The following is a 24,085-nucleotide window of genomic DNA, read 5'->3' as shown; positions in this document are numbered from 1 at the left end:
TAACAAATTCTGCAAAATGCATAGTGCTAGTGCTGCATAGTGCCATTCCTCTAAGATTCTTACCGATTTCTGGCTCATGAAAAGTCTTCTTGACGCCACAACACGGGCGAATTATCCATTATTCTGGTTAAAAAATATAAACAAACCAGTAAGGACGCTAAACTCATCTTCACGGATTGTAATCGTAGAGAACATGGCGGAGTTGGAGAACACGTGTACGGTGCAGGTTAAGGAGGAGAAACTATCTGATAACTCTCCTGAGAAAGAGATCATCGGAACCTTGAAGAGACCACTGCAGGATGACACTAAGATAGAAGATGAAGCTTTGATCAAAAGAGTGAAAACTGAACGACAAGAAGATGAGGTATGTTCAACATGCAACAATTATTCACCGAGAAGTACATGTAGGAAAAAATGTAGTAAAGGTGTTATTTTCAAAGAGTTGTTTTGAAAATATTATCGTAGAGTAATGTGTGGTGCAAGGACACTGTGACTGGAACCCTTTACCTTCAGTGTAAACATACCATGTTCAACTGCAATTTAGTCCTCTTTGTCCCGGGACTTAAAATCCCTACCCTAATTCCCAGTCTAACCTTCAACTGTGAAAGGAAACGCTAGTTCTTCATACCACTGATCAATTTCCCCATAACTAATATACCCTGCTCCTGATTTAAATGGTCCGTTTTACATATGCTGTCCCAGACTGAACTGCTCTAAAATCCTATCCTTCAAGTCTGATCTCTCTGACCACTACAGCTGTAGCTGGATTTGTTTACACAACACAAGCGGTACAAGGGAAATGGATCTGCACAGAGTGGTTGCAGGTTGCCCAGGGGCATATGGCTTAAAAAGCCTGCCTTTTAGGATAGCCTCACACTCTGAATGTTCAAATAATGGCCTTCCATGGTTGAAAAGGGGTAATGATCTTTGATCAAAGAGGGAAATATTTATTAAATCTTAACTTTAAAGAAAACGGGCTTAAAATATTAGTTTCGTGGAAATTTGAGGGCTTCAATCATGATAGCAAATATTGTGCTTTTGATCATATCTACATGGAAAGTGTGCATTACAGTCATCTCTATCATAGCGACCACTTCTTGTAAGCAACCAACTTCAGTAAGCAACCACTTTGAAAATAATCATTTTGTTTCTTAGTCAAACACTTTTTCAAAAACTCTCGTAAGCGACCACTACTTAATTTCTAATGACCACTTTTTAAGCAAGAAATTTGACATTTTTTTGTTTTCTGTTGCCCTTTAAGCGACCACCCAGCATGATAATAAGAGAATCATTGCTCTAATGTCTCAAAAGTTCAGTTTTTGAAAGCATGCTGACAGATTATAGCAGCTTACTTTGAAAAAAGACCGTTGTAATACGATCTGTAGGTAAAAAAGTAGATTGCTTACATTTTAGCTTGTAAGATAATCAGTTCAGTTTGAGCTTATTTTCTTGATATTTCCAATAGACGACCATCTCCCATAAGCAACCACTTTGTCTTGCACCAAGGGTGGTAACTTATAAGATAGTTGGCTAATAAGATATAAAATAGTACAGTTAGGGAATAGTTAATATTATCAGCAATACAGTTATAGTGTATGTGTTACTCAGTTTTTTGTTGTCACACCTCCAGAAAGCAGAGGATGATAAGAAAGGAAAATCAAATGTTGTTCCAAGGAAAAAGAAGTGTGCCTTGTTGTTGTCATATTGTGGTGTAGGATATAACGGAATGCAAATGTAAGTAGGGCATCTTGTTTTTCTTATGAATGGGTTGAACAGGTATTGATCTTGGCAAAACTGCTCCTTTTTTTAATGATGTGAGTACTAAAGGCATGTTTTCGCAGGGTTCTGTATTCTTATGTTGACTCATTTTCGTCATTATCAATACGATTACTTTTCCCTGCCCCAAAAAGCATTTTTTGCTAATTTGTAGGGGAATTGTATTTAGGTTTAATGTGTTGTTGTTTTTTGAAGATCCTTCTTGACCCCTTAGATAATTCCATATCCTTTTATTTTTTCAAAATCTTACCATTTTCCATAAAACAGTGAAAGTAGTCTGGATAAGTGCCTGGGGAAAGATGAAATATATGTAGGATGAAGTCGATTTAAAGTTCAAGAATTAAAGCTAAGATATTTTTTAACCTTATGAAACTAGTTACTTTGCAGTACCCAGTAGCTCCAGTCTTTGGGATATCAGTTACATTATCATGTACTTACTCTTTGTTGGGTGGATGTTGACATTGAACACTTTGTTTACTTCAAGAGTCTAAAGTGTCCATTGTAGTTGTATGGCCCAGCTTTGTTTGTAGCTGTGTTTGTTTCTTACCGTGGACAAGAGAAAAGTCAGCCCTAATCTTTGCCAGGTAGTGGTTTACTCAGTAGCTGTCTGGTGACAAGACGGGCAACAATCCTTAGCTGATGGTCTGTTCTTTGACAGCCTTCTTAAATTTGAGAAAATAACTGTTACTTTACACATAATTTTATGATGACTGTTTCTTATAAATGTTTTTACAACTAGTAATCCAGGAGTCAAGACTATTGAAGAGGAACTGGTGAATGCGCTGTTCAAAGCAGAGGCAATAACTGAAGATGGCAAGGCCTGTTTAGGCAAAGTCAGTGTTTTATTTGTAACTTTTGTTTCACCATTTTTTCCTTATTAAAGTGGTATACGATGCCAAGATTAGGGATGAATTTTTTTTTCTTAGTATGCCTGAACAACGTGCTAAGCTTTTGAGCTTGTATTTGATTATGACTGTGACATGAACGCATTATTACATGTAGGCTGACAAAGTTATATTGTTTGCTGACAAGAGCATTTGTTAATACTGGTAACTATTTATGGTTTACTGCTGAATTCTCCCAAGATATTATCTTTTATTTTCTTCTAATGCAAAGAGAGAATTTGACATTAGACCAAGAGTCATTTTACATAGAGCCTTATTTGAACATTTTGAAATGGCAGTACATGCATGCCAGTAATCAATAGAGAAAGGATCTCTGTTTGTTAATTAACCCAGTTTTAATTCTGTAATTAAAGCACTGGTAACAAGTACAGTGTGTATTGTGAACAAGAAAAAGGACCTTCGACAATTGCTTTTGATACTGTTTATTATTGATTTCACTATTTTTGCAATGAATCACTGTATTTGTTTATTACAGTTGCCTGTAGAAGTGACACGTGTAATTTTCAGGGCTGTCACTAAGGCACAGGGGCCACAGATTTCCCCTGGTTACGATGAATATGACCACTGGCTACTTTCATAGGATACAAAAGGAAAACAAGACCAAAATAACTTCCTAGCTGTTCATTTTCCCACCAACTAATTTCATATACCTGGCAACTTGAAATCTTAGTGACCACCCTGAATTTGTTTGTTAACTGGACTGATTATTTTACTGTCTTTCTCTGCTTGGCCCCATAGATGTCATTTCAGCGATGTGCTAGAACAGACAAAGGAGTGTCTGCTGCAAGACAAGTTGTTTCATTGAAGATAAGTAGTAACATAATTTCTTAGTTGAATTTTCTCATGCTCAACGCGGTATGAATTTAACTATTTTCTTGTTACCTGAGAAGAACTGAACAAAATGTTTGGGGTCGTGACAAGGTGCCTTTGACAAAAAACTGGCAGGTACTTGAAAAGTCAGTCTTTGCAAATAGCTTTTACTTTTCCCTATTTATTTGTCCCAGTGTGGTAAGTTATAGTATTATAATATATTCATATATTTGTATCAGAAACCAAGAGTAATGTGTAACTTGCAAGCAAGTCTTAAAAAAATTGTACAGTGTATGGAATATAATAATTTTGATAATGACATTTTTTAAATCCTTCTCTTTCATAAATTGTGCCAGAGCAAAGTATTGTACCAAAGATAAATGAACATCTTCCTCCTGAGATAAGAGTTATTGGTGAGTTTAATATGAAGTTAAATTTCTAGCACTACTGTAATATGGCAATTCAAATGAAACCTCCTCAGCAGCACATTTACTTTCACATGGTGCTATTTTTTTATTAACCCATTTGCTTCTGGGAATTTTTCAGAAAAATGCATTTTGAAGCTAGTCAAGCTATTTTCTGGTCACCGTCTGACTATAAAGAGCTAAAACTTCCACAAAGCCCTTTACAGGTTGTACACTTCATGACCTACTGATCCAGATACAAAATAGTAGCTTGCGAAGTTCACATATGTGCAGAAAACAAAATTTCAAGGTAGTTTTTGGGTTTAAAAGTGACACAACAGTCTCGACTTTTCCTTTTCATTTTCTCCTCCTCTCTTTTTTTTCTGGGCTTTTAGGAGGCTTCATTTTGGAGGACAAAGTTGTTGATTGTGACAGTTCAAATAAAAAACCCTTCAGAAGGATGTGCTTTTATCTTATTAACAGTTTTTTATGGATGCACTCCTCAGTGACTACAGTGTGAACCCGATTTTTTCAAATTGCTTACATGGTTACCTAATAATTATGAGAGCACTTCTTTCACTGAATTTGCAGAACATCTCTGCCTATTTTTTTTCAGCTATGAAAAGGACAACTAGAGGTTTTGATGCCAAAGGAAACTGTTCAGCCAGGACATATGAATATCTTACTCCAACCTATGCCTTTGCTAAAGATTATGTAAGTCATCCTCAAAGTTCTAATTTTTACTAGCAAGTAAAGATAAAAAAAATAACTGAATATTACATATTTTACATAAAAAAGTTATACTTTTATGCCGTGGTTAACAATGTTAATTCTGAATTGAGCGAGGTTAAAACACAACTAAAAAAAAATCAATCCATCTAAATGGTTCTTTTCTTCACTAACTTTCCTAACACTCAATTTAAACTGAAATGCCTGCCTTGCCTTCTTCTTTGCCAACTTCGAAGATACACTGAGCGAAACAGTTGAAGACATTGCAACTGAGAAAGTCGCTACTGTGCTAATTTTTCTCCTCTTCATGTCAGTGTCCACTGCCACCCCGTCAGAGACATGATTTTACATTATGAGAAGGGTGAAAACCTGTGTGTGATCTACGGTACCGGGAAATGGATACTATGGCATACGTGTCTCCTGGGTGTCCATATTTACCAGGTTGCACTGTGGTGTTGTTGCTACACTGTAATAGTTTGAAGTGTGTTTTTCTTTTCTCTGTGTGACTAGAGTAAGGAGAGTTTTATTCCACTACTTTTTATTTTCTGTTCTCGGCAGCAAACAACCTCGAACTACAGAGTTTCAGGTAAGAATGAAAACTCACTTTATCATTTTTCTGCTGAATTCCAGCTTCAACACATGTGTAATCAATCATATTTTTAATTATTTAGTTCCTTGTGACTTGTATACAAATGTTATTTTTTTGCCATTAATTTATAGAAGACAAGATTGAGGAAGTCAATCAAGTCCTTTCAAAATTTCTTGGCACACACAATTATCATAACTTTACGTCAGGCAAGTGAGTGGATTACGTTTTTAAAGTGTACTAGTTACTATAACTCATTTATACTGTATAATTGACGCCATAATCAAGGAGGAAAATGGATTCTGTTTGTGACATTTAGAGCCTTACTGTCCTTTTTGGCCTGGGGGTATTAGTTTGTGAGCAGGCTCATATGTAGTGAATGAACAGCCTAGCCATGAGACATAAGCATGAGCAGCAAAGCCACAGGAGAGATAAGCCAGTGTGGCAGCCATAAAGGAAATTGGCGCAAAACTCCAACGCAAATTCCTGGCAGGCCAGAAATGGGCTAACACTACTCTCTGTACTCTACTCCCTGAGTTACAACAGTTATTTCTGCTGTTAAGAGTAGTCAAGTTACAAATTTATGTCCAGAGCATGGTTTAGACATCAAGGGTTTTCATTTAGAATAGCATCAACTTTCACTAGCTAACTGGTCTGTGTGGTGAAGAAGAGATTAAATCATGGACCAGATTTGCAGTGAAAGAGCCTTATAGAATGCAATCTTACATTCTCTGCAAAGGAAGCTACCAAGTGGAACTTAAATAGAATCAGCTTTTCTTCTCTTTTGATTTTTTGACTTTTTTCTCAGGCGGTTTGATGATGCAAGTGCAAAACGATATATAATGAAGTTCAAGGTACCAGGGAAATCCTTGCATATTTTTTTATCTCTTGTTATCATCATCATTATCATCATCATCATTATCATCATCATCATCATCATCTTCTGGCTGCTGAGTGGGTGACCACAGTTTTACTCCATTCTTCCTGGTCTGAAGTTTCCCTTGTTATTTTTATTTTTATTTTTTTTGTTATCTCCTCGTAGACATTGCGTGTACTGTTGATAGAAACTTTGAGGCTTGCCTTTTTTCATGTTAATTAAGGCATAAACAAAGTGAAATTTAGTTATTTGTCCTTTAGTAGATGCAGTATATATATTGTTAACGGAATCAAAAGATGCATGCGATGGTTGTTACATTTGTTATCAGGTTGTTGTTGTTATGTTTTTTTTGCGCATGTTTCCAATATTAATCAAAACTCTTTTTTTTCAATAGTGTGGAAAGCCATTTGAGAAAGATGGCAGGGAGTACATTACCTTATCAGTTAAAGGCCAGAGTTTTATGCTTCACCAGATCAGAAAAATGATAGGTAAGAACTGTTATGAGGCACTGGTCTTGAAGAATTCTTAACCCGCGCCTATGCGTTCTTCTCGTGTGGCAAATGGTGGGTAAAGGAGGATACAGGTCATAACTTTAGTGTTAAGAACACTTCTTGAAAAAGCGGAGGAATCTGTTTAAAAGTCATCACGTGGTAGTGATATATGGGTGAAAATGGGAAAACAAGAGTATGGGCAAATTTAGAAATGAATCGTACGTCTTGAAAATTAAAATAAGACGCCAAGGAATGAATTAATTTGTACAGAGTTAATACCGGGTAACCGCTTCATTTATCAACACTGTTATACAACTCAGATATCACTATGTTGATATTACTGTTGCTTTTCTTACTTTCACTAGGTCTTGCATTAGCAATTGTCCGTGGAGTTGCGCCTCTGAGTACAATAGAGCTGGCTAGGAAAGAGAAGAAAGTATGTTTAACGCTTTGTTGACTCTTCACGGTTATACAAATTTCATGTCGTTTTACTCAGGATCTTAAACGAGTTGCCCAAAACCCGAAGACACTTGTTTGAGCCCAAAGCATTTCTCGTACGTTTGAAGCAATGCAATAAAGCCTTTGTTTTGGAGTTTGAAGTTTTAAAGTGCTTTATTCTGAAACCACTGTGCCATACTCCTAGTCTTGTTAATTGTTTTCAGTGCATGCAGAAACATGTATTTTTTTGCATCTGCTGAGCCAAGTTTTTCTGTTGTCTCGTAGGTGGATATCCCGAAAGCTCCAGCAGTTGGCCTCGTTCTTGACAAGGTATAGGGAAGTAATTCTGAAGTGCGTTTGTTTGAATGGTCATACCTGAAACCAAGACTCACTTTGAACAACATAAAAAACAGCACCAAAGCGAAGTACTGCTCGGTTTCTCTGCTTTAGTTCAATACACAGGCCACATTTTTAAATTCATCTGTGTGGTAATCCCAGCTCAATTTACTGTTCCCACGAACGACTTGATAAAAAACGTTAACGTAACATGTTGATGTAATTGACGTTGATGTAATAATGATCGTCTTTTTCTAGTTTAGTATTAGAAATATGATCTTTCACTGTATATTTCTCGGAAAAAGGCGATCGTTATTACATCCAAACATGGCACAAGGATCGTTTTTCACATTGCAATCTTATTCTAACAAAACTTTACGAAAAAATGTCCCGAAAAGCGCCCGAAAATACAAACGAAATGTGCTCATGCCCCCTGGGCATTCTGTAATACTCCTTAAATCGAATTCATTCAATATGGCCGCCGTATCGGTAAAAAGGTCTATTAAGGTCAGGGTTCGATTCCCGTTCACGCTTCAATTTTTTTCAGGTTTTTTTTCAACCGCTTAGGTTGCTCATTCTACTGCGAAGATCATGTTCGCTTTCATGTTTTGTGTTTTGTTAATATTTTTCCCAGGTTCACTTTGACGCCTACAATCGGCGCTATGGCGATGATGGGATACATGAGAGCTTAGAGTGGGATGAGAACGAGGTAGCTGTCGCCACGTCAAATTTTTGTGATTTTGTGTCGGGCCATTTTAAGATCAAGCTTGCTTCTAATGTACGTTAGAATTTCGATCGCTGTACTGCCTATACATGTGAGAAATTCTAACATGACAATTAAAGAAATTAAGCAAAATTGGTCTAGAATACAGCCATCAACATCGGCCTCGCAGACCCAGGGGCAGTCAGTCGGGTCGGGAGAAAAGGCGCGACGAAAGCTTTCAAGTCGGTGCTTGAAAACGTTCGCCGCGCCTTTTCTCCCGACCTGACTGACTGCCCCTGGGTCTCCGAGGATGAGCGAGCCATCATACAACTCGCTGGACGGTAGGAGTATTTTTCAGAACGCCAAATTGTTGCTGAACAACGAATGACTCTGAAGTTTAGTGACTGGGGTTAGCAAACTGAGTGAATCAAGTTTCAGGTCAGTTTGCCCAGTATAGTATAGTATACTAGGGAGAAGTCGCGCCCAGCTTATTCTAGGGATATGAAAGAACTTGCGACGGAATTCAATGAATTCTTTACGGAGGTGGGAGTACGAGCCGCAGAGGAAGCCAAAAGACTCGCATCAGTCATTGGTCTAACTACTTTACATCGAGAACTCCCTGTCAGTTTTGTACCTGAAGAAGATGAGTTTCGATTTCGGGCTGCTACCTCTTTCGAGATCAATAGGATTGTACAGTCATTTCCTTCAAATAAAGCACCAGGGAAAGATAAATTACACATGGCAGTGGTGAAAGATGCTCTACCGGCCATCCTCCCGATTTTGACAGAGATCATAAACAGTTCACTTTTGACATCTGTATTTCCCTCACCATGGAAAGAATCTGAAATTGTTCCAATTCTAAAGGATGGTGGAGATCCGGAAGTAGCCAACGGGAATAGACCTGTGTCGTTGTTACCTGCCCTATCTAAGATATGTGAACGAGTAGCCTTAAATCAATTCACCGAATATGCAATAAGGAGAAACTGTCTCAGTGGACACCAGAGTGGGAATAAGAAACGACATTCGACAGAGACACTCAATATTTTGATGTCAGATCTAGCCTTGGAGGCAATGGACCGCAAGCAAGTCACTGCCTTGGTGTTATTAGATCTTTCCAAGGCATTTGACAGCATTGATCACATGTCCTTGTTAAAGAAGCTACGTGCAATGGGTACCTCTAAAGAAGCAATAGAATGGTTTAGAAGCTACTTGACCGGAAGAAAACAGTCGGTGAGAATCGGTTTCGAAACATCTGAACCCCGCCTAGTCTCGTATGGTGTACCACAAGGATCAATTTTGGGCCCCGCATTGTTTAATATCTACATCAACGATCTACCATCTGTACCTAAGGTAGGGTCGTTAGAGTGCTATGTTGATGACTCACAGTTATATCTCTCATTTCCTGTACGTGATGCCACCTTAGCCGCAGCTCAGCTGACAGAAGATCTTAGGAACATAGCCACATGGTGTTGTAAAAACAGTCTACTCATTAACCCGGAAAAACACAAAACTTCTGGTTCTGGGGACTCCGCAGTTGCTGATGAAGATACCAGATGATCTAAGCATTACACTACTCAGCAAGGAGATTACATCATCTAAGTCTGCGAAAAACCTGGGGGTTACAATGGACTGTAATTTAACGTACGACGAACATATAACTCAATTAACTTCGAAATGTATAGGTAGCCTTTGTCAAATAAATCGCGTAAAATACCTGTTTGATAGGCGTACGTTGATTACTATAATTAATTCTCTCGTATTCAGTAAATTATTGTATTGTTCATCAGTATGGGCTAATACCACCAAGAAAAACATCGAGCTATTACAGACAGTGCAAAATTTTGCAGCCCGGATAGTTTCTGGAACGAGGAAATTTGATCATGTTACACCTATTCTTAAGCAGTTACAGTGGCTGCCAATTGTTAAACAACTTGAGGTTAGGGATGCTACCATGGTATTTAAATGCTTAAATGGACTTGCACCTCCATATCTTTGTCAGAAGTTTAAAACCAGATCGGAAGTGCACAACTGCAACACTAGGAATAGGGACCGCCTACATATACCACTCTGTAGGACGGCTGCAGGTCAGCGCGCGTTTACCTTCAGAGGCCAAAGGCTGTGGAATAGTCTCCCAGACGAGTTTCAGTCTATCACTAATTTAGATGTATTTAAGGTTAAAATAAAACAGCATTTTTTAAGGGTATTTTTGGAAAACTAAGTTTTAGATATTTGACATTGTAAATTAAGCTGAAAAGCCTTTTTAAGGAGATTAATAAAGTTATTATTATTATTATTATTATTATTATTATTGTTATTATTATTATTATAGTGACCCCAGATGAAACCTGATGCACTCGGTTTCCCTAACCCCAATCACTAAACTTCAAAGTCATTTGGCGTTCTACAAAATAACCCTGTCGGTCGCAGGAAGCTTACAAAATAAAAGCATTAGTTTGAATCAGTTATGACACTTTTCCAAATGTAACTTACATTCTGCAGCAATTTAAGATTGTAAACATTTCACCCTAAGTCATGTCGAAAATGGTATTAAAAGCCGCACAGTCTATAAATAATTGCATATTTGTAATTTTTTTTCAGGAGAAAATACAGAAGTTTAAAGACGACTTTATCTACAAGCACATAATTGATACTGAGATGCGACAGGCTGTGTATCCTTAATAACTTGCCCCAAACTAGGCTGTTACAGTTCTGTATGTTGTTGTGTTGTGCAGTTTTCGGAATAGTAGTCCTTTCGTTTAAGCGACTACCGTAAAGGATCTTCTAACAGACCTCCGAGGCGTTTATTTAATTTTGAGGGTCCAAAAGGAGGCGTTACTTAAGACTGTATTTGGGCATTCAATGTGTTTCCTGTCGTCTGTTGCAAAGGATGGCAAGGATGGACAAGGATTGAAACTTGAAAACAATGGGCCAACTTTTTTAAGTTTTAATGCTATGCCTGCAAAAGCCACCGAAAAGTTATTATTAATAATCCTCTCTTATGTCTTCATAACTCTACAAGAGCATTTTGCATATGGGTGTTATGGCACTAAGTAATAGAGAGCTATAGATTCTGAGACGAACAGGAACAAGTTATCAAATCTAAGAAGCTTTATCATTTTGCTATCGGGAGAGGGCTTAATCTCCTTCAGTATAAATAACCGTACTAACTTTTTTGGTGAAAAAAAGTAAAATGAAGCTTTCCGGGGTGTCTTTTTTTTTAACACGGGCAAAACCTTTAAGTTAAATCTCGTACTCGTACTCGTTCTCGTCCTCAAATCTAAAGCTCTCTAATGATGCTTCAACACAGAATTGACCTAAAACAGCAATACCTTCGTGACATAACCCCTTTGAAAGGGATGTGTCTCATAGCTGTTACAAGTTCAACAAAACTAATGTACAACAACAACAAGAAGTTTGTTTATGAATAAAGGGATTAATGGGGAGCTTAAGCAACAACGACGGTGACGACTACGAAAACGTCATCTTAAAAGTGAATTCGTGCTACTTCAAACTTTATCACGCTTATACCTTCTCGTTCAGTTTGTCGAATGTTGGCAAATGTTTCTGGAATTGAATTCAAATAGAGTGTATCGAAGATCAGTAAAAGAAAAAGAAAGTCGTCTTGTGATCATGTCCTTTACAAAAAGTGAAATTAGGCATTTTCTTGCCTGCGTCGTAGACGCTCTAAACCTTCTGGATAGAGCTATATTAATGGTTTAGATGAGTGCGTGGGCCGGCTGCAACGCAGGCTAGCATTTTCACGTCGCAGTCGTACAAAAAAGCGTGATGCGTGTCGCTGTTTTGCCAATCTAAGCCTTTTTTTTTTTTGCCGTTCTTGTTGACTTCACCATAGTCGTTGCTTAAGTTCCCTATTGTATGTCACATTTGGCCTTAACTTAGTTAAGAATGTTGAAATGGCTGAGGACACTACCGGATCATTCTTACACCGACGAGAGAATGGAAGAAATTCAATCTAAACCTGATGACAACAGCAGTAAACTACATACAAAAACGGACGCAAACACTACAGCAGACCCTGCCGACAAATCCTGCTCTCCAATAGGGAGTAGTGATACAAAACTAGTTACCAAGGGAGGAGAGGCTGACAAGAACGAGGAAGTTGGAATATCAGAAGATCTCAGAGAAGTTGTCAAACAGGAAAAATAAGAAAATAAGTAAAAATAATAAAAATGAAAATACAGTACATCGCTGCATTCCCGTGGACTTCCTACGAAAGGCGTCGAGCGCTTAACATTTGTTCGAAAACAAACGGCCTTTTTGGGCAGCAGTTCAAGTGGACAGTCGTTTCTAACAGAAATTACTTTAAAAAAGAAAGAAATATGTTTAGAATTACAGTAAAAACCCTCATATAAGAACCAGTCGAGGTCAGGTTGAACAGGTCCTTGTGTTGTAGGGTAGTTTTTCACATTTCATAAGTTCTCAATGGGTTCTTATTTTTCAGAGGTTGTCGTAGTGCACTCATTGGCAGAAATATTGTACTACTAATACATAATGGTTTATGGAAAACATATTCCTAGTTAAAATACAAACAAAAACATATACACAATAACCTTCTGTCAGAAGTTCGTCACACAACTAAAGACCACAACTTTGACCATTAAAATTGAATTGATGTTTTGTATAAGAACCTATTTCTCTTTGCCAGGCTTAACAGGTTCTTATATTTTTGGGTATTTAAATGCAAAATTTTAGTTTGTACGTTCTATAATGACTAGGTTCGTATATGCAGGTTTTTACTGTATTCCACTTTTCTTGTTCCTACTGGAATGATATTAAACTGAAATTCTCTGTGTTACTAGGGACTTTTTTAAAAATAACTACTTCGCCGAAGCCAAGAACAACCCGCGCTCTTCATTCAAATTGTTTCATTTTGTGTAGTTTATGTGTCTGAAACGTCCATTGAATTCATAGGAAATTTTTAATTCCAGTGTCTTCACGTTCGCAATAAAAATCCTGAATTTTTAAATCATTTCAAATTGATGTTTGGGGGAGAGCAGAAGTAAAATATAGAAAAATAAACGCACGTGAAAAAGCAACGATAAGGACGACGGTGTCGAAAACGTTTCTTAAAAAGTGAATTCACGCTATTTCAAAATTCATTGCTCTTATTCCATGTCGTTCAATTAGTCAAATGTTGGTCAATTTTTCAGGAGTTGAAGGCTAGTTGAATTCTAAAGCCCCGTGCAAACGGACGCAACATTGTTGGCCAACAACTCCCACCATTGTTGGATGTTACATATCGCGTTCGTTTGCACACCTTGTTGCATGTTGTTGGATGTTGTTGCGTGTTGTTGCGCAAAGTTTGAAACCGGTCAAACTTTTCACCCAATAACTCCCAACATTTCTTTTGTTCCGTGATCGCCGAAGCGTAGCGCAACAATGCTGGATCCGTTTGCACAACTCTTCCAACATTGTTGGGGCCTCGCACGCGCATTACGCATGGTTTACAAAGACTTATGGGTTGTATCCTTCCCACGATGCACTGCAGGTCCCAATATTGTTGGGAGTTGTTGCATCCGTTTGCAGACCACTGCCAACACGCACGCAACAACTCCCAACATTGTTGGCGCAATAATGTTGGGAGTTGTTGCGTCCGTTTGCACGCAGCCTTAAGAACTGAATAATTGATAATAACAATAAAAAATAATAAAAAATTCGTTGACGTGTGTTCACGTCCTCCAGAAAACGTGAAATTAGGCAGTTACACGTCGTGTTCGTGCAACGACGACAAAGAAATGTGCAAAAAAGCGTGATGCGCGCGCAAAGTTGTTGTTTTGCCAATCTAAACTTTTTGCAATTGTTTTGCCGTTGGCGTTGCCGTCGCCGTCGTCGTTGCTGAAGTTCCCTTATGTCCTGGTCAGTGTTTCAAGCACATGGTGTCTGTCTGTCCGCATACGTCAATCCATCCGTCCTGATTCAATGGTATCGGTTGTAGACAATGATTGGTTGGGTTTTTTCTTATTTCATAAGGAAGATACTGAACTCGGACGACTCCTTTTCTGGATAGAAAAAAAAAGTTAGATTAGTTTAGTGAGTAGATAGCACTGGTCCCAGTTGCATAGGCCGGCCTAAAATTACTTTCCCAAAGCCCAAGGAAAATAGACGAAGGGGTGAGCTTCATCACAGGCGTCCCAAACTCACTCTGTAAGCGCGCTCTCTCTCTTTTGTCATGGTAAGGTTGGGAAGAAGGGAGAAAGAAATCGCGCGAGGAAGGAGGGGAAGGAAAAAACTGAGGTTAGAGATTGGATTCCATCGTCCAGAACCACATTGGACACGTTATGATGTTTGCTCAAAATAATTCCCTGTATAGGAGTAAGCGCACTGACTACAGTGATTAGCATATGCACTGACTCGAAATGGTTAATGTTCAATTTCGTTTTAGTTTTGTCACTGTTTATATATGTAAATAAAAAGGGTTATTGGCAGGTGAATATTCCATGGTAAAGTGGTATAGGCGATGGGTTTCGGATCTAGCACCCCGAATTTGATTCTCGCTCATGTCACGCTCAGTTTCCTTTTTTTTCCCCTAACTTGAAGAGACTTTGACTTACAAACAAAGAGATTCGCAAAGCAGAAATTTGAATAGAGACTACGGAATTTTATGTAAGTGTAAGTAAGAAGGGAAATGGTTCTGGCTCCAGTTGTTCAAACGTGGATAGCGCTATCCACTGAATAAATCACTATCGAGTGGATAAGTATTAGGAAAAACGATTGCGCTATCCTCTGGATAGAGACTTATCCAGTGGATAGCGTTATTCATCTTTTGAACAACCGGGGCCAGGACGATAGAATCGAATGCCAAACGGAAGAGAGAGTTTGCCGCCTTTTCCCTCTTCCCATCGTCCCCCTCTCGGGGGAAGCCTCTGCGAAGAAAAAGAAAAATTTAGCTATTTCTTTGCGCCTTCCCCCGTGGCGGGTGTCTAGCGCTTCCCGCTCACTTCGGGCTTGCTTTCGCTCACCTAGAAAACACCCCAAAATAACGCCTATGTTGTAGGCTAGTTTTAATTCGCCTTATCGTAGTTATTGTAGACTACGAGTAGTCCCCCACTTTTCCTCAGGGATAGTAGGGCGAGGGAAACGCGAGCGCGCGTGAAAATCACCCCGTCGCCTTTTCTCGCGTGGGGTGATTTTCACGCGCGCTCGCGTTTTGCTCGCCCTACTATCCCTGAGGAAAAATGGGGGACTACTCGTAGTCTATAGTTATTGTGAAGAACTATGCCGGATAGCTCTTGCCCGGGTACGAAAACCGTAACCGATAGGGCTTCTGTTCACACATAAGTGCGATGATTTCAGCGAGGTTTCCGTAACACCCGTGCGTCACGCTAGACCTTGAAAGTGGATCGTCATATATCGGATAGGTTTCTGTTTCTCTTTGGCGCCGTGTGAACAGATTTCCATACTTGACCGGTATAGTGTACGCAAAGACTTACTTGTGGTGAATTGTGTGTTCCATTTGCAGCATATTCGTATAGCCGTCGCATTTGCCCGGTGTTTGTTTTTGTTGTTGTTTTTAGGGTTAAAGGAATGAAAAAATAAATACAAATAAAGGACTCTGAAGGCTACACATATATGTTGCAAATTAATCCACCCAAGAGCATTATGGCTTTTGATCCACCCTAAATAACACTGCGCTTACGTATGGAGCTTGTACCTTACATATACATTGCGCATGTGTGATGTGACGCCGGCTAAATCAGTGTATCCTAATTACACTAACCTTGAAACCTCCGTACGGATAAGACGTCCGTTTCTTGTGGCTTTCATCGAAAAGAACGGCAGCTGCTCGAATTAAACGTACGATTCACCAATAACGGCTTAAATTTCAGGCATTTAATGAGAAGTAGAAACATAACCTACGTGAAGGATAATGCAGCCGTGGAAACAATCCCACGTAACTTGTAAGGCATTAAGTCGTACCTATTAACTTCAAATGTTTTGTAACTACACTGCTACCAGGAACTGCGGAGAGGGTAAGACTTCGGGGTGTAGAGGGGGGGGGGGGGGGTGTTGGGGTGGCTCAAGACACCCCTTCCCTCTTTGAGACGATCGGGAAAATAAATTTACCTGGTTCATTTTACAGGTGATTTTAGTTCACCACTATTCTCAGTACTTACAAAATTAACGTCGAATTTCATATCTTTAAAGTGCACGCTGTCCTGCTCATTAATTCCGCAAAACTTGATACTTTTCTATTTTTATCTCTTTTATACGATACTTTTGAGGGTTTTCTCGACGGCAAAATCTACAACTTGAGTCAGTTTGTTTCAAGGATTGTTGCTGAAAGGACTGTAAGTTTTCAACTGTAACATGATTGCGTTCAATCCCCTGTTTCTATCGAGAATTCATGGTTTTCGACCACCCTTTCTCATTCGGACCACGCTCATTTGGATTACTCACCCCCCCCCCCCCCCCACCACTCCCCAGAAAAAAGGCCACTTCCGAGTAGCCGAAGCCTCTGTTTTAAAGCGAGGCTAAGTGTAAAGCCAATGATTTTTCGTTCTCATGCATATAAAACTAATTATCATAAGAACGGTTTTCCACTTTTGTGACTTAGCCGTTTTGAAAGTGAGGGTTTTTGGAACTCGGTAATGACCTACTCTTGATCTTCCTCCGCTGTCCTCGGCTATTGTTGTATGTTGTAAGTTCAAGCGAATATTACAGTGCAGAAAGACAAGGAAAAAGAGGAAGAGGCAATAACCTACCCTAAATTTTTCTGGAGTCCATTCATGGGAGAAGAGTAAATTTCCTAAGCTGTAAGCAACAAATCGTTTGTCGCGGTAGCTGTACGGCTGCATCACGTGTGGATGAGAGCCAATGATGACATGCACGCCAAGTGACGTCAGATACGTAGCTATTCGCCTTTGTAAGCCATTCATTCGAGGACGGTATTCTCGGCCCCAGTGCATCAAAATAACAATTACGTCAACTTTTCTTGCCTAAATCAGACCAGTCAACGTAGAGATATTTAAGGGCATATAGATACCTCTTGGAGGAAATACAGTGCACGCGTCTTCCTTTTTCACCCTATTTTTATATATTCTAGGTTAGTTTTATTCAAAAATATTTATATTAAAATAGACGATTTTAATCATAGAAAAAAATAGAAGAGTGGAAAAATGACAGAGTACTAGTGTAAAAATGAAGTGTTTAGGCCGAAGTGCGTCGTGGTCAAGGAAGTCATTTATGTCGTGACTTTTAAAGGGAAAAAATTATGCTCTTTCTTCACAATGTTATGAGGCAGACACCATGAAGCGTCAATTGATAATGTTTTCCTAATTTTTGATGCCTTTACTCTCTATATATCGGTAATAGTGTTTTTCATTTACAACATTGCCAAATCCAAAGAGCAATCTAGCCATTCCTTGAACAAATTAGGCCCTTGTCTAAAAACTGCGTTATACGCCGACATACATAAATTATGTTCTTACTGCGATAAAAACTGGAATCCTGGCCTACCTTTAATCTTTCAACATCAACTCTTGCAACATCTCTACGATAAATAGCTGGTCCTTCCTTGAAAAGACTCCTAACTTCAGTGCAGTTTTGAACTTTATCAGTTTTTCCTCCATGCGTCAAACAGTATGCTAAGACCCCGATCTTTAACGATTTTCTCTCTAGGATGACAGGAACCTACAAAACTCAAAAGAAAAAAACACGCGCAAACCGGTTTGTTAAACCTTCCCTGGTTCTCCTATTACGGTGGATGTTCACATGGCCGTAAAAATAGCTAGGGGGAGGTGTGGGGAGGGGGGGGCAGCAGTGCCCCCTTCAGGAGTGGGCCTCTAATCCATTAAATTTAAGTGTGCCACCAACACTACTTACCTTGCTGCCCTCTCATTTTCAAATTCGTTCCCTCAAGTCTGGTTCAATCAACAAATCGAAAATATCTTAGAACGGGATGAAATTTTCCCTGAATAAGTACATTCTTGTGTCAATTAACGTACAATTTTCCTCGAGTTCCAAATCACTGTGTGTAATTAAAAATCCAAATTTCTTATATCTAAACATCTACGTTGGAAATGATTATGCTCGAATATTACAATTAGTAAAGGTTTGAATATTAAAGGCTCACTTTACAGCATGCTACAATAGTTATTAATTACCTGATGAGAGTTGAAGGGTCCGTAAGTTGCACCAACAGCTTTTATTCCAGCATTTTTCAAAGTGTTTACTGTGTAATTCACGGGAAACTCGCCAAAGTCATTAAGGTGATTATTTGCTATCGTCATGACATCAAATCCCGCAAGCCTGCGAAAGACGAGTGAGAACTAGTGTACTCTTCAAGCCAGCTCTCTGATTGTAATATCCGGCACGAAAGGAGAGCGATCTCACGCAGGGGCAAGGGTTTGGTAAAGAGTATCCTCTGCGCGGGGAAATTCCCTCGGGTCTCGCCTCAAGTCCCTCGCTTAGCCGGCGTTAGCGGAAGCTCTCGATTCGAGTACTCAAATGGGGAGCTTCCACGCAGGCTAAAACAGTCAAATATATGGAAAATCTAAAGCAAGCCCCCGGAGAAATTTAAGCACAGGCACGCCCCCAAATTTTTTACTACAATCCTTTGCTTTGTAGCTTTAGTTTACAATTGATATTTTTTTTCAGAACAGCCGTTTTACGGAAATTATTCAACATTAGATTCTCATACAAACACTGTAATTTTTCACACGTTTGCCTACTCGTCAAGATGGCGTCGAAAACCGTGACAAGGTCTATTATCTGTTTCACGGGTCAAGTAAAATCGCTCTATTATATTATCAGGTAAGGTACTGATAAGTCTTTTTCTCTAAGGCAGGAATGTTGTTGATCCCCCCCGATGGTAGTAAAAGGAAAAAAATGAAAATAAACAATGTCCACTGTTTCTCCTAACCTACCTTAAAGCTGAAACACTTTGTTTTTCAGCGTAGAGAAAAATTACTTTTGGTCCCACATTTTTATTTTCCAGCGATTTCTTAGGAACTATGGGAGACTCCAGGTTTGCAAAGGAAATGTCCGCATCTCTGACGTACTGGGCCACATGACTCAAAGTGTCTTTGTAGCAGTAAAAGTTGCGATGGACATCAGTGCGTACTGGATCCGAGAAACTGATATCTCCCGCGAAAACGAGGCTTACTGTTTCTACAATCAGATAAATCAGTTCATTATTTCTTCAAATATCTCTGTTTCTGATAAGTTTAAATATCCTGGCTAATTTTTTTTATTATTGGATAATGCCATTCTATGAGTTCCGGCTTAGCATGAGCCATTATACCATGCTCTCCAAATATGGTAACTTTTCGCGTCTGCTCAAAATTAAAAACAAGCTGAAAATCGGTTAATTTTACATCTAAAGTCGGGAAGAATTCTCGATATTTTTTGGGCGTTTTTAATAAAACAATTATTCCACTCGCCCTTGTTGGATACAAGATGATTATAGCCAAGAGGCGCTACGAGCGCCTCGTTGGCTATCTACTCAGCTGATGTCTAACGCGCACTCGTGGAATAATTGTTAAATAACCAGGTAGCGCTGACCAAAATTTGGAAGATGTTTGGGTTTCGATCCGTCTATTATCACAGTTTAACAGTCGTGTATTGTTAGTCAAATTGTCAGTTGTCCAGTCATTTTCTCGTAGTTAGTTTTAATTGAGTCCGTCAATAGATGACCAATAATAACAAGAACCGCTCAATCAGGTCAATAAAATGAGTTTAATGCCGTCAACTGATGTAATACAACTCACTTTGACTCTGAAGATGACTGTCAACAACAAAAAAACATGATCATCAGAAGGAGGAACAAACTCTGCAAAGATTACATTCGGAAAGCTCTTTTTCTAATAACGGATCGTGCAGGTTTCGTACCTGAATCTTAAATATTTGATTCAAAACAAATTTGTCTCATCTTCGTTTTATTTCAGGACCAATCAATAAACAAAGCACCATTTCCTCTGTTAAAATTATTTGGAAGTAGACATACAAGAAAAAAAATGTTTCACCAGGCTCCGTACAGTGTATGCATATCGAAGGAAGGCTTACCTTTATGAACCTGATGTTGATTAACGATTAAGGAAAACAATGATGTGATAAAAGATTTTCTTACCTTCTTTGGCTAATACCGTTTTGAGACCGAATAGTGTCCCCCAAACACAGCAAATAGCAAATAAGCTTATTTTCTCTCTTATAATAGCAGACATCGTGTGTAGGTTTGGCCTCAAGTTGCACTTCGCATGAATTCTTTCCTCAAAGTGATAAAATTCGCGGGATGAAAAGGCCTATGGGCTCATCAGGTACCCTTAAATTATTGCGGGTGGGCGGTAGCCATTTGAGCTAATTTTTATACGTTAATTCAAAACGTATAAATTGTGTAAATTGGCTAGATGATGTTTTCCCCAAATCGGCAACAGTATGCCTACCAAATTTCCTTCTCTTCTTTTCTTTTTCAAACGCGTGTGATTTTCGTATCAATATTACCCCAACTTTTTAAAAAATCCGAAGACTTCTGACCAGTAGAGCCGGAGAATTACGACTAACTTCGAAGACTACCGAAGGTTTCCGAAATGTTGCGATTATTTCCTAAGGTTTCTTAAAGGTTGCGAGGAATTGAGAGATCTTGCCTAGATCAAGCCATTTACTACTTGTTACTAGACAAGCAGAGCGGAATTGGGAGTTGCACTGTACGTTTTCGAAGCCGCAGGCGTGTGACACAAGTGGTAGGTTTACAACACTCGACATTGACACCACGGTTTTAATGGTTGGTATCTTCTGTCGTAGGTGTCGCATTTCTACTGGTGTTGTAGATGTCAGGTGCCAGGTGCCAGCAATGCCAGCAAGACATAATCGATCGCTAAGCCTGTGAATCGCTAGAGACGTTTCGCAGAAAGATTCCGGACATATTTTACGTCATCAGTATGGAATTTCTGTCGCATCCCCAATGGCGAGGAGCGAATAGACTGCAAGATAGTCCGTATTTTTGCGTGAAGTATATTGAGAAAAAACTGACTGTGTTGCAGTCTAAGGAGCGAAGAAAGGCGGTTGTATTCGCAGGTGCCATGTCTGAAGGATTGTTTTAACGTTGCGGGAGGCAGACGCAAACAACGGATCATCATTGGCCAATTCTGGGTACCAGAGAAATTATATTCAGGCGTAGTTTTTCAATCTTGTCTGAATCGTTTTACGACCGTTGATTTGGTTCGATCCAAGTTTTGTTAGTGGCCTGTTGATAAAACTCAATACAGCAAACCGGACGACAGTTTCCTCCTAAATACATTGAAAACACTTTTTGGGCTATCCAGCGTACTTTTTTTTAGATCTCTAGAAGTGTATTCTAAGCGGCGCTATAAAATTTGAATCTGTTCGGTCATCCTAGGGCAACTTGAATCTTTTAGAAATTACAAGGGCTTCAATATCATTTTTCCCAAAAATTTTAGATGAAGGTGAGAATTTTTTTGTTTCTTTCTCCATCAAATTTTTGAATCCGAAAATTTTAGGTCTCCTTAAAAAAAAAGCTCAACCTGGGAGGTGAAATTTGAAAAATTAAACTTCAGAAAATAGTAGGGAATTTATTAGGTAAGCTTCTAAATTCTAGGCAATATTTGCTTCTTCGGACAGATATTTTATAGAAAACAGTCGTTGTGTGCCCCTTTCAATATACCAACGTAGAACGATTGAAAAACTAAGATCTCCTACTGCGGTGTTAAATTGACTCAGTCAAGTCGGTTAAATCTTTGTGCTTCTCTTCATCAACTCAGTTGATGAAACTACTCAATACTTGTGTTTCCCGCAACTTAGACAGAACAGTCTTTCCTAATGCAATCCTATTTGGCCAATTGTAGCTAGTCAGTCACGTGGTACAAAACCGCCACGCTAGAGAACAGGGGACGCGCTGGAACTAGACAAACAAAGAGATTATATCATTTAAAATGGTAATTACCTTTGTTTGTCTTCTCCCGATGCGTCCCTTGCTCTCCAGTTAAAAGGGACTTCAAGATCATGTTACACGGAACGATTCGCAACGACGACTTTTAGCGCAACACAGGGTTGCGATGTTGCAACAATGTTGTAACTATTCCAAACACGGTCGCAACAATGTTGCAGCGATATGTTGCGCTAAAAATTGTCGTCACGAATCGTCTCGCGTAACATCACCTTTACGATCCGACGACGCGATTGTTGCGAAAACGTTGTTTAAAAAGTGAATTTACGTTCTTCCAGTGCTGCAGTGACAAATGGTACCTCTTCTACTGGTTTCACATACCTAGTTTAGAAACACTACATCCCTTTTAACTGCTGTAAATGCACCGTCTATTTAATATGAACAGAATATTAAACCAGGAGGGTTTCTTGTCTCCTTCAAATCCATAAAATGCGTCTATTAGCCATTTCTGGTCCTTTTACAGACCGAAATATACTGAATGACAGATTTCCCAACCTTTTCATATACTTCAACTGATGAAATCCCTTCCCTTTCTTGTCTTTCTTACACCTGAAGCCCGAAAACGGTACCGAAGCCTTTCCGTTTAGTCCATTATCAGGATCACCCCCACTCACCCCACCGAGCAGTACCTTTTGTCGTGTGCATGTCGTTGGTTCTTTCGTGCTACAGATACAGTAAATACCCGCATGTTAACCTGTTCCAGGCTGTGAGATAGCCGGGTCCGCAGAATTGAGAAAGGGCGAACGCAAAAAAAAAAAACAACAAAAGGGAGGAAACTGAGGAGAGAAGGGGCCCGCCCCCCTTTTTGGCGCGCTTTTCACTTTCGCGCCTTTAGGTCCTTTAGCCTCGGACAGGCTACTAGCCGCGTGTAAGAACCTGGTTTTAAGAACCTTGTGGGCTAAAATTTGTGAGTTAAGCCCCCTCCATATAAGAGCCTGTTTAGTCTAAAATTAGTCTATAAAAAATTTAGGCTCGATTTCCGCCGTCTCAACAGCGGCTGGTAATAAAGCCTATAAAAAATTTTGCACTCTTGAGCACATAAGATAAGTCAACATTTAGGACCCTCTTTGGAGACATGCAGAGTTTACGTAACTATTAGAACTGAATGTAATAAATCGGACAAGGCATTACGTTATGTTCTGGAGAAAGACTTCAAAATTCATGTGGTCGGTGTTTTAGGCCTAGGCCAAACGTCGAACTTTAGATAACTGTTAATCTGATGAGACGAACCAAACTTAGTGAGTTAGGTTCATGAAACGTTCGACGTCTGACTCACTTGAGTTCGTTTGAATGAGTTTGGATCGTCCAACAGATGGACGCCATTTCTCGACGTGCTCTGTTGTGTCTCTTCCCACGGGGAGAAACATAATGTTATTAAAAGTATAGCTGAAAAGTCTCGAAAATGTGAACTATAACTAAGGTGCAGTAAGATAGCAGGGGCAACCAACGTCAATTTTTGGAAAATATCTGTTCGGAAGACGATTTGAGATCTAGAATTTTTGGAACATTTGTTGTAAAATTTCTTGTTTGCCTGCCTCTCCTAGGATTTGCGAACAACAAAAAATGGTATAATTGCCAATTCTTAATGGATTTTACCCTAAAAAGGTCTCCTAGAATTTTCGGGAGCCTTTTTTCTGGCTGAAATTTTAGAAAAGGTAAGTTTTGATCCCTATAATTTTCGGATCACTAGACTTTCAGCTAGGAAATCCGAACAGACGAAAAATTTTTAGGGGATAAAAATATGCTTACATCTGTCAACAATGTTCAACGATGGGCTCCTGGCCATGTTTAATGTTCAAGGTTCGACAATGCTATGTTTAAGAGGTTTTGAACTATATTCTCGTTGGGTTCCAATGAGATAACACTTCCGGGCTCAGTGATATTCTATCGTCCTTATATCTTTGCGTTCGTTTGAGCAGTCTAGCTCGTTTGTCCCCTTTACACATGACGACCCCCAAAAAAGGATGGCGTGATGTCGTGACGTAAGACATCCATGAACGTGACAAATTAAATAAATTCTTTCACCTCGAAAGAACGTCACGCTATATCTTTTCTGGAGAGAACGTGGCGCACTATCGCTGCTTCCCGGTGCATAGCGGTAAAAATCTA

General features: G+C 39.2%; 2 protein-coding genes across 2 annotated transcripts; one reads left to right on the top strand and one right to left on the bottom strand.

Moving 5' to 3' along the window:
* Nucleotides 1-33: 33 nt before the first annotated feature.
* Nucleotides 34-12,964, top strand: LOC140933761 (pseudouridylate synthase 1 homolog). The gene is made up of 15 exons (XM_073383398.1): nucleotides 34-364; nucleotides 1,631-1,734; nucleotides 2,516-2,609; nucleotides 3,420-3,486; nucleotides 3,836-3,904; nucleotides 4,512-4,609; nucleotides 5,183-5,210; nucleotides 5,345-5,423; nucleotides 6,019-6,064; nucleotides 6,482-6,575; nucleotides 6,944-7,014; nucleotides 7,302-7,346; nucleotides 7,987-8,061; nucleotides 10,654-10,724; nucleotides 11,961-12,964. The coding sequence occupies exons 1-15, from the start codon at nucleotides 77-79 to the stop codon at nucleotides 12,220-12,222; spliced, it is 1,491 nt and encodes a 496-aa protein (XP_073239499.1). The 5' UTR covers nucleotides 34-76; the 3' UTR covers nucleotides 12,223-12,964.
* Nucleotides 12,965-13,933: 969 nt separating this feature from the next.
* LOC140934750 (capsule biosynthesis protein CapA-like) lies at nucleotides 13,934-20,237 on the bottom strand. Its single transcript, XM_073384322.1, has 7 exons — nucleotides 20,144-20,237; nucleotides 18,942-19,185; nucleotides 18,180-18,324; nucleotides 17,533-17,706; nucleotides 16,779-17,012; nucleotides 15,794-15,855; nucleotides 13,934-14,075 (listed from the first exon to the last, which is right to left on the bottom strand). Exons 1-7 carry the CDS (start codon nucleotides 20,235-20,237, stop codon nucleotides 13,934-13,936), a joined length of 1,095 nt encoding a protein of 364 aa, XP_073240423.1.
* Nucleotides 20,238-24,085: the final 3,848 nt, after the last annotated feature.

This window comes from Porites lutea, chromosome 4, assembly GCF_958299795.1.
Source record: "Porites lutea chromosome 4, jaPorLute2.1, whole genome shotgun sequence".
Lineage (NCBI taxonomy): Eukaryota > Metazoa > Cnidaria > Anthozoa > Scleractinia > Poritidae > Porites > Porites lutea.
The sequence above is the reverse complement of the archived record's forward strand: the minus strand, read 5'-3'. Positions and strand labels throughout refer to the sequence as shown.